Raw genomic sequence first — 13,761 nt, forward strand, 5'->3', positions numbered from 1 at the left:
TGCTCCCTTTTTCTACCTGAACTATCACCATCATTTAGATAGAAAACAGAAAGAAAGATAGTTGAGATGTGTTTTACTATATATATGATGATAGTTCAAGTAGAAAAAAGGAACAAAACTCGCGAAAAAATGAAAGTTCATGTGTGTTTTTAACCATTATGTCTTCTTTTTATTCTCTAGTACAATTCATAGTAGTGATATTACTAAATATGAATTAGACTGCCTATAAGAAGGTGGGAAAAGGATAGTAGTCATACGGCTCAAAATTACTATGAATTAGGGGCGGGTATAACTCAGAAGCTTTGGCTCAAAACTTGTATAATGTGTTGAGAAATCCACAATACGTATATACAACCAAATGTGAATGCAGTAGCATATATAAGAAGTGGATTCGGAGGCTAGCCATGGATCGCCAGAACTCATAAACTTCAAATCTTGGATATATGTTTGCTGTGAATTATGCTTCTACAGTCCTACATCATTGATAAAAATGTTGACAGCAGAAATGATGGAATCAACTTTGCACATATATTCTCTTATTTTTCTAATATAATATGTAATAATGATATCACTAAGGATTGTGGTGGATAGATAGAGTCCCTCTGCCCTTAAGCAGAGATCTTGAATTCGAGAAAATAAATAGTTTTCCAGAAGTTTGAGGCATCAACAGGCTCAAAATTACTATAACAACACTTCCAGTATCAACTATGGATCTATGCGGCCAGCAGGCCAGGGGCAAACAAACTCCCATATCTTCACTGTTCCATCATCACTGGCGGACGCCAAACGCCTTTTATCCTGCAAGGAATTCATAGAAGAAAGTAAACACATTGAGGAATTTATTTGACCAAAAAAGAATCTTGTTTTCAATTTTGTTAGTGAAATAGAGGAGAAACTCAAATACGCAAACACATAAGCCTCAAGCAATTTGGTGAAGAAAAAAATGCTTGAATAAAGGGTAGGGTCGAATTTAGACAAATACCGATCCAACTAAAGATAGTAAGCATAATAGAGTGAATTCAACTTTCTAGTCTTCGATACAAAACAAGACGACTGAATATTTGAGTATAAAACAGAAGACAAACATTTCGTCTCCTTGAAAAAACATACAACAATCATTGCAAATTTGCAGTATCTAACATAACACCATTTGTCAGATCTGACACATATCTTATCACCTATATATGTTGCACAGACTCTTCAAAAATTTCGCGAGGAGTGTGTCGGATCGCCCAAAAGCTATGCATTTTTGGAGGATGATCGTCCAAAAGCTATGCATTTTTGGAGGATGCGACACACGTACGGAAATATTTTTGGATAATCCGAGCAACATAGTTTATTACATATCTGTCAACAGAAGCTGAGGTCAACAAATATTCAATTTAAAGTCCAACGCTAAGAACCTTAAAGGTCGAACACATAAAACTTAAATTCTGAATTCGCCTCTAATCGATAAAACGGTCAGAAGTTTCCAGATGATCGCAGCTTCTGCTCAAAGCTTAAAGCATCTATGCAGAGTTTGAAGCAAGGACAGATGAACAAGTAAATGTCAAAATCCTATCACTATGGTATTCCGGTGACTTACCCCAGAGTGCCATTTTACAGAATTTATGTTTGTTTCATGAGCCTTCTCCTTCTTCAAAAGTAGTTTAAATGGAAGTCCATCAACCTGTCATCAGACACAACACAGTGTTATCAAAAGCAAAAAACGCAAAAGAGCTCTAAGTTCCGCTAGGGCTTTAAGCGAAAAGTGCAAATTAACCGTGGACGTTAATGAAAAAAGGCTCATTGAGAAGAAAAAAAATACAAATATATATGTTTAGTCAAAGACTAATAATCATAAGCATGAATGACACATATATGAATAAAGAAATTGAAATAAAAATTACGATGAAGTGAAATATCAATTATTTAGTGTTGCCTCTTTAGAAGACGCTCGTTGATAAGGAAATGTCTTAGAACCCTGATGACGAGACATTCAAGTTGAGAGAGATTTGGCGAGAAGAACAAAATCAGAATCAAAGAACTGTCCTAAAGCCAGGGGAGAATGCAGCTTTAAGTTCCCGCGTTCATTTGAATCAAGTACTTTTGAAGTGGAGCATAAATTTATGTGTAAATGTATATCAAAATTGCAATTACTAGTAAATATGAACCCATAAATTTAAAACATAATGGGCGCAGCATGTCTAGCATGAAAGACAGGCAGCAAAGATAATTCTGCATGTCAAGGGTGGAGACGACGGCCCCACACCTAGTGGCATAGAAGAACACCCCAGCTTCTTCCAGCTCCCACAAGAAATTTGGGTTAATAGGAGGAGGGTTCTAGAGTACGGAGCTCAAAACTTGATCGAAAGATCAGTGTATATTGAAGAAGCTATATAATTGATTACTAATAGTACTAGTTTGAAAGGTACAATGGAATTGATCCGCTAAGGGATTAACATTATACACAACATAATAAGCACCTGAATTACAAAACTGTATGAGGGATATAGAAGGTTTTCCAATACCTCATTGTCCTTATCCTCGATAAATATACGTATAGCGTCATCAGCTCCTGCACTCGCAAATATTTCTGGGTCCTTGTCTTCATAAGGTACAAAACGGTGTAATTCCCTAACATATTAGAATATACAGTATTAGCCTGTAGGAATAGCTATAACATACCCAATAAAAAGAGATCAAACATGAAATCTAGACAGTCAAACAAGCTATGAAACTCTAGATTCATGCAAAATAGACCGTAAATCTGAAACTGCCCCTCCCCCCAATTACACACTTTGTAGAAAAGGAAAAACTGTCCAAATAAAGGTAATATTAAGGAGTGCAAACAGAAAAAAAAAGAAAAAAAAAAGAGCATATATTAGTTATAGATATAGAGTAGCTACCTCAACCAGTCAACTGCAAAAATTGTCGTATCATGATATCCAGATAGAGTGCAGATATGTGACCTAACAAGCACAAAAAGGAGATGGTAGCAAATCAGGAATGGGAAAACATAGTAATTACAGCAACATATACCCATTGTAGTCCCACAAAGTGGAGTCTTGGGAGGGTAGAGTGTATCCAAACCTTACCCCTACCTCAAAGATAGAGAGGTCGTTTTCAATTGACCCTCGGCTTGGGAAACATAGTTATTGCTGAGAACTACTATAGCAAAGACAGTTGACTAAATGAATGAAGACCACTCTTTGTCTGAGGAACGACAAAATAAACAAAGCAATAAGTGTGGTCTCTTAAGTGAACAAAAATAATTGTCCATTTGAATGCATCAAAATGATGTTCAAAAGGGCTTGCTGTTGGAAAAACAATATAAATATCTCAAAAATACAATATTCATGTTTGAGAACTTTTCAACTCTATTTTGTGACTATTAGAATAGAAATAAGTATTTCCTACTTAGAATAGGAATAGGAATAGGAATCCTAGTTGGAAAAGGATTCCAATGTAGTGTCTATAAATAGGGTCTCAATGTAACTATTTAGATACACAATTCAATAATATTTTTCTCATATATTTCTCACATGGTATTAGAGCATTGGTGAGAACAAACAAGTCACCGTATGTCTATGTCAATTTCCAGTGACTGTTGGGTCTGATTTTGTTATTCTTTTTTCTTTCTGTGGGTGTTGTGCGAAAACCAACACCACCATGAGGCTCGGAAAGCCCCCGTGACCAAACCCCAGCCAGAACCACCGGAAAACATCACCTCACGCGCTCTCACGCGCCGATCGGAGGTGGTAGTTTCTGGCGAGATCTGGCTCACGCGCCGGCATGTGAGGGCTTTTCTGATCATATTTTTTGAGAATATTTTTGACAGTTAGAGTTCCGGCTATTTCTAGGCTGTTTCCGGCGACTTTTCTTCGAGATTTGAATTTTTCGACAATCAAATCTCAATAATCAAGTTTTTTTTCGTTGTTTCCAAGACAAATTTAGCATAATGTCTTTTGGGTGTGATGTTTTTGGTTCTAAAAATATGGGGATTGGAACTTCTAGCCCTATAATCACTTCATAACTTTTATTGGGAAGTTCAAACTATTTATCTTGGGCTTCCTCGGTTCAGCTGTGGTGCAAGGGTCAAGGTGTCCAAGATCACTTAACAAACAAGACTTATGTGGTAGATGTAAAGGCAAAGACTAGTGAGGAAGATGCAAAAGCCAAAGCACAATGGGAGAAAGTAGATGCTCAATTATGTAGTCTCCTATGGCGTTCTATTGATTCCATTATTCCAAGTTGATGCCCTTGTTTCGCCCATTCCAGACGTGTTATACAGTTTGGGAAAAGGCTCGTGCTTTATACACTAATGACATATCTCGATTCTATGATGTGATATCTCGATTGACCAACTTAAAGAAACAAGAATCCGACATGTCTACTTACTTGGGACAGGTACAGGCAGTCATGGAGGAATTTGACACATTGATGCCAGTTACTACGAATGTGGAAAAACAACAAGAACACAGACAAACATTGTTTCTAGTTCTTACTCTTGCTGGACTTCCTCCTGATCATGATTCTGTACGTGATCAGATTTTAGCTAGCCCTACAGTTCTTACAATCGATGAATTATTCTCTCGTCTTCTTCGTCTTGCGGCACCTCCCAGTCACAAGGTAGTTTCATCACCCACTGTTGACTCATCTATTCTCGCATCTCAAACCTTTGAAAAGCGTACATATCAATCTATGGAGAATCGGCGAGGGGGAGGGCATTTTGGGAAACCTCGATCCAAGTGTAGTCATTGTCATAAGCCTGGACACATTCGTGACATATGTTATATTTTGCATGGTCCACCACTCAGTTATGATCCTATTGTTCTAAAGGAATATAATGAGTTCCTTCGAAATCGCGTAAGTAAACAGACATCTCCACCAGTAGCATATGGTGCTCAACCTAATCAACCATCCAATAATGCTCATATTGCTCAGACAGAATATGATGAGTTTCTTCAGTATCGTGCAAATAAGCAAACGTCTCCACAAGTAGTTTCGGTTGCACAACCTGATATGTCGGTTGCGGGTAATTCTTTTGCTTGTGTATCGCAATCTAGTACTCTTGGAACATGGGTCATGGACTCTGGGGCTTCTGATCATATCTCTGGTAATAAATCATTTTTATTTGATATTGTTTATTCACAATCTCTTCCAACTATTACTTTAGCCAATGGGATCCAAACAAACCAAAGGGGTTGGAAAAGCCAAACCCCTATCTTCTGTCACCCTAGACTCTGTTCTTTATGTCCCTGGTTCTCCTTTTAATCTAGCATCTATTAGTCGTTTTGACGAAAGCCCTACATTGTAGCATAACTTTTTTCGATGATTTTTTCTCATGCAGGACCGCAGTATGGGACAGATGATTGGAACAGGACATGAATCACAAGGCCTTTACTATCTTACCTCTTCAAATTCCTTAACAACATGCTTCGTTACAGATTCCCCAGATCTAATTCACAAATGTTTGGGACATCCGAGTCTATCCAAACTGCAAAAGATGGTGCCTAGTTTGTCTAGTTTATCCACATTAGATTGTGAGTCGTGTCAACTTGGGAAACACACTCGTGCTACGTTTTCTCGTAGTACTGAGGGTCGTTCAGAGTCTAGTTTTTCATTAGTTCATTCTGATAGTTGGGGTCCTAGTAGAGTCAGTTCCACCTTAGGATTTCGTTATTTTGTTAGTTTCATTATGATTATTCAAAATGTACTTGGGTTTTCTTAATGAAAGATCATTCTGAGTTATTTTCTATTTTCAAAAGTTTCTTTGCTGAAATACAAAATCAGTTTGGTGTTTCTATTAGTACTTTTAGTAGTGATAATGCCTTAGAATACTTATCCTCCCAATTTCAGGAGTTTATGACTCACCAAGGCATTATTCACCAGACTACTTGTCCATACACCCCTCAACAAAATGGTGTAGCTAAAGAAAAAATTGGCATCTTATTGAGACCGCTCGTACTCTTCTCCTTGAATCCAATGTTCCGCTGCGTTTTTTGGGAGATGCAGTTCTTACGTCTTGTTATTTGATAAATAAAATGCCCTCTTCTTCTATTCAGAATCAGGTTCCACATTCCATACTGTTTCCTTAGTCACATCTCTATCATATCCCTCCTCGTGTCTTTGGGAGCACATGCTTTGTTCATAACTTAGCCCCAGAAAAAGATAAATTAGCTCCTCGTGCCCTCAAATGTGTCTTTCTTGATTACTCTCGAGTCCAAAAAGGGTATCGTTGTTATTCACATGATCTTCATCGATACCTTATGTCCGTTGATGTTACATTTTTTGAGTCTCAGCCTTACTATACATCTTCTGATCATCATGATGTATCTATAGTCTTACCCATACCTCAGGTTTTACCTGTGCCAACATTTGAGGAATCTACGGTTACTTCTACATCTCCAGTTGTAGTGCCACCACTACTAACTTATCATCGCCGTCCACGTCCAACCCTAGTCCCAGATGATTCATGTCATGAGCCGGACCCTGCTCCTACTGCGGACTTGCCTCCTTCTAGCCAACCTCTTGCACTTCAAAAAGGTATACGATCCACTCGAAATACTAACCCACATTATACCTTCTTAAGTTATCATCGTCTATCATCACCCATTATGGATTTGTGTCGTCTTTGTCCTCTATTTCCATTCCTAAGACTACAGGTGAAGCACTTTCTCATTCTGGATGGAGGCAGGCTATGGTTGATGAGATGTCTGCTTTACATAAGAGTGGTACTTGGGAGCTTGTCTCCCTTCCTGCAAGTAAATCTACTGTTGCTTGTCGTTGGGTTTATGCAGTCAAAATTGATCTAGATGGTCAGGTTGATCGACTTAAGGCTCGCCTTGTTGCCAAAGGGTATACTCAGATAGTTGGGCTAGATTATAGTGACACTTTCGCTCCTGTGGCTAAAATAGCATTTGTTCGTCTTTTTCTATCTATGGCTGTCGTTCGTCATTGGCCTCTTTATCAGTTGGACATTAAGAATGTTTTTCTGCATGGTGATCTTGAGGAAAAAGTCTATATAGAGCAACCACCTGGTTTTGTTGCTCAGGGGGAGTCTAGTAGCCTTGTATGTCGATTGCGCAGGTCACTCTATGGTCTAAAACAGTCTCCTCGAGCTTGGTTTGGGAAGTTCAGCACAGTAATTCAGCAGTTTGGCATGACTCCTAGTGGAGCTAATCATTCTGTGTTTTATCGGCATTCTGCACCAAATCGGTGTATCTATTTGGTTGTGTACGTTGATGATATTGTTATCACTGGTAATGATCAAGATGGTATCACCGATTTGAAGCAACATCTCTTTAAGCACTTCCAGACTAAAGACCTTGGCAGATTGAAGTATTTTCTAGGTATTGAGGTTGCTCAGTCTAGATCAGGTATTGTTATTTCTCAACGCAAGTATGCCTTAGACATTCTTGAGGAGACAGGAATGATGGGATGTAGACCTATTGACACTCCTATGGATCCGAATGTTAAACTCCTTCCAGGACAGGGGGAGCCACTTAGTAATCCTGAAAGGTATAGACGGCTTGTTGGAAAGTTGAATTATCTCACAGTGACTAGACCTAACATCTCTTTTCCTGTGAGTGTTGTAAGTCAGTTTATGACTTCCCCTTGTAATAGTCATTGGGAAGCAGTTGTTCGTATTCTGCGATATATAAAGTCAGCTCCCGGTAAAGGACTACTCTTTGAGGATCAAGGCCATGAGCATATCATTGGATATACAGACGCTGATTGGGCAGGATCACCCTCTGACAGACGTTCGACATCCGGATATTGTGTTTTAGTAGGAGGTAATTTGGTGTCGTGGAAGAGTAAGAAACAGAGTGTGGTTGCTCGATCTAGTGCAGAATCAGAATATCGAGCAATGGCGACAGCAACTTGTGAGCTAGTTTGGATCAAACAGTTGCTGGGAGAACTAAAATTTGGCAAAATTGATCAGATGGAACTTGTGTGTGATAATCAAGCGGCTCTTCATATCGCATCAAATCCAGTGTTTCATGAAAGGACTAAGCACATTGAGATTGACTGTCACTTTGTCAGAGAAAAGATACTCTCGGGAGATATTGTTACGAAATTTGTGAAGTCAAATGATCAGCCTGTAGATATCTTCACCAAGTCCCTCACATGTCCTCGTATTAATTACATCTGTAACAAGCTAGGTACATATGATTTGTATGCACCAGCTTGAGGGGGAGTGTTAGAATAGAAATAAGTATTTCCTCCTTATAATAGGAATAGGAATAGGAATCCTAGTTGGAAAAGGATTCCAATGTAGTGTCTATAAATAGGGTCTCAATGTAACTATTTAGATACACAATTCAATAATATTTTTCTCATATATTTCTCACAGTGACCATATTAATTCCATTTATAAGCCCTTTTTTTTGTAGAAGGTAACAACTTGTATTCTATTCCAAAACAAAAACCAGAACCTGCCACAACAAATTACAGGTTCCTAATTACAATTGTGGAGAGTAGCAAGAAGATCTTTAATCCTATAGCAAAATTTACAAGGAACCTAAAACATATGTAATTGATTCTAGATCTACCATGTACTCCTATTTACACCAAAAAAGAAACAAAACTAAGCAGTTCATCTTAAACTTCTGGATGGAATTACTCTTGTTTTGGAAGCATCTGAGATTTCTTTCTTTCCACACTGACCACCAGATGCAAGCCGGAATGATTTTCCATCTTTCTTTATGCCCGGTAATGCTTGCATAACTGCTCCATAACTTTAGAGTCTACGTAACTTTCCTAGGCATAACCCATTTCATGCCCTTCTGATTAATACAAACATTCCACAAAATGTTGGTTATTCTACAGTGAAGAAAGAGATGGTTGACAATCTCTACTTCTTCTTCACCACATAGAAGGCACCTAGGACTCAGTTGAATATTTCATTTCAAGATTTTCCTGGGTCAAAACTGTCTTCTTAGCAAGGAGCCAAGTAAAGCAAGACACTTTGTAGGGGATTTTAGTTTTACATATCAACTTCCATGGCCACCCATTCCTCTGACTGTTACAAGGATTAAGTTTTTTGTACCATCTTCTAACACTGAAATTGTCCCGATTGTGATTCTGCCATCCCAAACTATCTTGTGCATCAATAGTTCCTTTGAACTGCCCCAAGACCTTGTAAAACTCCACCAACCTTTGGATCTCCTAGTCATTTAGAGGTCTTCTAAAGCTCAAATTCCACCTTTGGTTTGACCACATCTCTGCTACAGTGGCCCTTTGCTGCTGGTTTAGGGTGAAAATATCCGGGAACAAGTTCTTAAAGATCCTTGTTCTAGCCATCTATCTTCCCAAAAAGAGGTTTTCCTACCATTCCCCAATTTAATACTGCAGTTTTCTCTGAGCTTTGGCCAATAGTTTCTGATGGTTCTCCAATGGCTTGATCCGTAAGTGCTAGTGACCATTTTAGTTATCCTGGGACCCTCCATTTCATAGTTGGCCTGTATTACATCTTTCCACAGAGCTTGCTCACTAAAAGCAAATCTCCATAGCCACTTCATCATAAGGCACTGATTTTGAATTTTTAAATTCCGTATCCCCATCCCCCCTGCCTGTTTACTCTCAATTAGAGTATCCCACTTTACCAAGTGGAATTTCTTGGTTTCACTATTTCCTTCCCACAGGAAGTTCTTCCTCAAAGCATCAAGTCTGTCAATAACACCATCAGGGAAAAATGACATCATATATGTAGGCATAGAGTCCAAAACAGTATTGATGAGTGTTAATCTTCCTCCTAAAGAAAGGTACTGGCTCTTTCAATTCGCCAACCTTTTTTCACATTTTTCAATCACCCCATTCCAAATGCCTATTGATTTGCTTTTGGCTCCCAAGGCCATCCCCAAGTATGTAGTTGGTAGATCTCCTTTCCTTCCGCCCAAAATCCTAGCCAGAGAGGGTAAATCAGGGACTTCATTTACTGGATTCAGGAAACTCTTGTTCCAATTGATGTGAAGCCCAGAGATAGCTTCAAAAAGAACGAAGATTACCCTTAAAATCTTGAGTTGGTTCTTGTTAGCATCATAGAAGACAAGAGTGTCATCTGCATTCCTTCATTAATAGACATTGATTTGTTCAAATTTATTTGGTCATTTAATGGCCAGCCTTGAATAGAAATTGAATGGCTTTACCAATGCCATTATTCCTAAACGGCTACATACTAAGAAGCTCATATCTTCACTATGTAAGTCCTTTGTCATCTGCGGGATTAGGGAGGGAGAGAGATGTCCATTTTCTTCTACAATATTTTATATTCTTCCACTTATATATTGAGGTCGTGGAACAAGAATAATAATCTTTTCTCTTAATTCTTCCTCCCATATTTTGTAGCGTTGGATTTTCGTTTTGAAAATCTTTGTTAGTTTCTGACTCCTAGTTTAATACTAGAAGAGCCTGTTGAATCCTTGGGATACACCTATACTGGGTGAAATATCCTTAAGGACAGCGTCTTACGACATGCCTCAAGCTATGCAGAATTTCCTATAAGCGTTCATGGAGAAGTATTTCCGTAAGATTTCCAACACCTGCACCTTCTTTTCTGTTGGAAAAAATAAAAATATGTGCATTAAGATGCAACGACTTCTTATTCCACAACAACGAAAAACCCTTTTCACTCTTTCATATACTAGGGATTTGGGGGCACCACCGTTGATATCACGGAACAAAGGTTTGATTGGGGATTTGGGGGCACCACCGATAACCCTGCAAAAACCTTTGTTTGCTTGGAGGCTTACATTGACCAAGGGGATAAACATGGATGGCTTCTTAGAGTGTTCTGGTCCGTTTACCAGTGGTTGCAAACATTTCAGTGTGCTAACTTAATAGGAGAATTATGGAGAACACACAATTCCCCAGGATTCAAAATGCGACTTGGATCAGGCCTTGTGCCCCAGGGTTGGGGTGGGAGGGAGGAAATCAACCATTTTGCCTTGCGTCCTAGTTCTCATGTGCGTGTGTGGCCAATCTTCTTTTTTACTCTTTACTAGCCCACTAGAAAGGTAATTGTTAATAGAGCGAAAAAAAGAAACAGCTCTTCGCAATCAATGAGGGACACTCTCCCATAGGATCACATAAATCAACTTAATAGGATTGCATTATGCTTATGAAAATAAGGATAAGACCGGGCTTACCAAAGTTCTGTAGAATCACGATCACAATCCCATATCTTGATGGTAAGGTCATCACTGCAAGTTAGAGAATTCAATGTAAAATCTGTTTAGTAGTGACTACAACAACTATCCTATTTAAGATAAGAGTGTATATTTTAAAACGAATTCAGCAGAGAGAAAGCTGTACCAGCAAGATACCAGTCTTCTTCTTTCTTTACTGACAGAGAGAGACAGCACAGCAGATGTATGTTCTCTGAAAGTTCAACCATGTAGCGGTATAAGCTCCCAAACAATCTTAAACGACATTACTGATAGCCTTCTTGGCCAAGCTTTCAAAATCAACTTATTTTGAAAAGTGTTCCTTGAAAAATTACTTTCAAAGAATAGAAGTTTGCTTTTGCCTTTAATTATTTATTTTTTATAAAATACTTTTGTCCTACGTTGCTTGAACTCTCCAGAAAATTATAGACCACTTTTCACTGTCAGTAGGATGAGTGAAACACTTCACACAAAAAGTTTTTTTCCAAATGAATTCAGATAATCTCTAGAACTAAAATCCGACCTATGTCTGTTACATGAATGTTCCAAATAGTCACACAATGGAAGGTTTTTCAGGATATAAGATACACTTATACACTATCTTAGATATAACAAAATGAAAAATATACTGCCAAATAATAATTCTTACCTGTCAGACTCACCCAAAGTTTTAATACAAGGCCAATCACCACTGTTATAACTTGTCTCTTCCCAAACCTAAAGTTTTCAAGCACCACTAGAGATTAGATAATATCACTGGTGAAGGTTCAAATCCCTTTACTCTGCCCCTGCCCTCATTAACAGAAAAAGAAGAGAAATGTGTTGACTACCAATTCTATGTTGCATGTAATAGGGGTATGAAAAGCATGCTAAACTCCTTATAAGCAAATAACAGAGAATGTGCAGTTGAACCTCTCAAATATACCTTAATGGTGTTATCACTACTACCGGAGAATATAGCATTATGATCATCCCATTGAACTATCGTAACATCTTCTGTGTGTCCTTGTAACACTGAAGCACAATCAAACTCATCTCCAGGCAAAGCTTCCCATATCCAAATTGACTTATCACCTCCACATGTCGCAAGCAGTAGCCCGACCATATCCCAGGAAACACTTCTCACTTCATTCTCATGACCCTGGACATTATCCACATAATGAAAATAAGAAAGCAGACAGAATTTCGTAGATTTATAACTCATTAAAGAAAATGAAAAAAAAAATCCTAAATATATAAGTCCATCCAAATTAGGAACACAAATCAATTATAAGTTAAATCAAAATGAACTCCGTAGTAACACATTCCCTTATTCTGCTGAGTGCTGATAGATCTTTGAAGTTTATATGTTGCAATAATTACAGAGAATTAATTTCTCTGATAGTCTCACAAAGTCATTGTACCTTTAAAGTGTAGATACGCTCATAGGCATGATCACAGACATTTTTCCAAATGACAGTGGTGGCATCAGAGCAACCTGCTGCCAACAAGTTGAATTCCGGTGACCAGGCACACGATCTAACATTACATGATTCCTCCAAAACAGCCTGCAAAATTTCCTTCTAAGAGTTATTACAGCTCTTTTTTATGTATAGGTTCAAATAGTCATTGTAGCTAGAGAATGAGTCACTATATTTTCTTGAGCATGGAAAGAGTTCTAGAGAAGGAACTTAAAGGAAAACAATTCTTATAAGGAAATGGGGTTAACCAAATGCATAGATAAGCTAAAAAATATGTATAAGTCAATTTGACTAGCTTATAAGTTTAATAAGACACCCTCTTGCTAGAAAATTGTTAAATGGAACTCGACCCAACACAACCCCAAAATCTAGCTCATAAGGGGACGATTACTCAAGTCAATATAGGCATATCACTAGTCCAATTTCCAACCAACATGGGACTTTAGCCCACTTTAACACCCCTCTTCACGCCCGGGTCCAACTGGAGCGTGTAACAGAAGCCCAAATAGGAATGGACCTAGCTATGATATCATGTTAAATGGACCTTAGACGCCAATTCAATCCTAAAAATTAGCTCATCGGGGAGAATTGTCCAAGTCCATATAAACATATCACATGCCCATTCTCCGACCAATATAGGACTCTAACCTACTTTAACAAAAAAAAAAGAAGAGAATTTTAGTCATTCTAACAAAAGAACAGCTTATCAACATTTTTTTTATCACAACTATTATTAACAATTTCAAAACTTCTATTTCAAACACATAACTATTTATTTATAACATCAGTTTCACCACTTAAAAATGTTTTTCAACACTTATAACCTTATCAGTTATTCACAATCAGGTAATCCAAATGATAAATTTGAGAAAATGAAAAAAGAAATCAAACCTTACACACGAAAAAGCCGGATAAGTTCTCTTCCCAGATTCGTATGGTTTTATCATCACTCCATGATGCCATTACTGCCAGAAAACCCCATACTCCGGTATCCACCTTCCAAGCTATGCCCAAAACCTTACCGGTGTGACCTTCGAGCTTTTGAACCTCTCTCAGTTCAAAATCGTCGTAGCTGAAATTCTTCATTTCGGCGGAATTGTGGTGGCGAAGCGACTGTGCTGCACAATATAAATTGGGGAAATTTGATCAGA

General features: G+C 38.1%; 1 protein-coding gene across 1 annotated transcript; it reads right to left on the reverse strand.

Annotated features, from left to right (window-relative positions):
• Positions 1-324: 324 nt before the first annotated feature.
• Positions 325-13,761, reverse strand: LOC102594392 (protein CIA1-like). Its single transcript, XM_015306013.1, has 10 exons — positions 13,502-13,761; positions 12,554-12,697; positions 12,076-12,291; positions 11,800-11,867; positions 11,299-11,364; positions 11,133-11,186; positions 2,889-2,951; positions 2,511-2,616; positions 1,586-1,669; positions 325-798 (listed from the first exon to the last, which is right to left on the reverse strand). The coding sequence occupies exons 1-10, from the start codon at positions 13,694-13,696 to the stop codon at positions 706-708; spliced, it is 1,089 nt and encodes a 362-aa protein (XP_015161499.1). The 5' UTR covers positions 13,697-13,761; the 3' UTR covers positions 325-705.

The sequence above is a fragment of the Solanum tuberosum genome, unplaced genomic scaffold (assembly GCF_000226075.1).
Source record: "Solanum tuberosum cultivar DM 1-3 516 R44 unplaced genomic scaffold, SolTub_3.0 scf00021, whole genome shotgun sequence".
NCBI classification, from domain to species: Eukaryota; Viridiplantae; Streptophyta; class Magnoliopsida; order Solanales; family Solanaceae; genus Solanum; species Solanum tuberosum.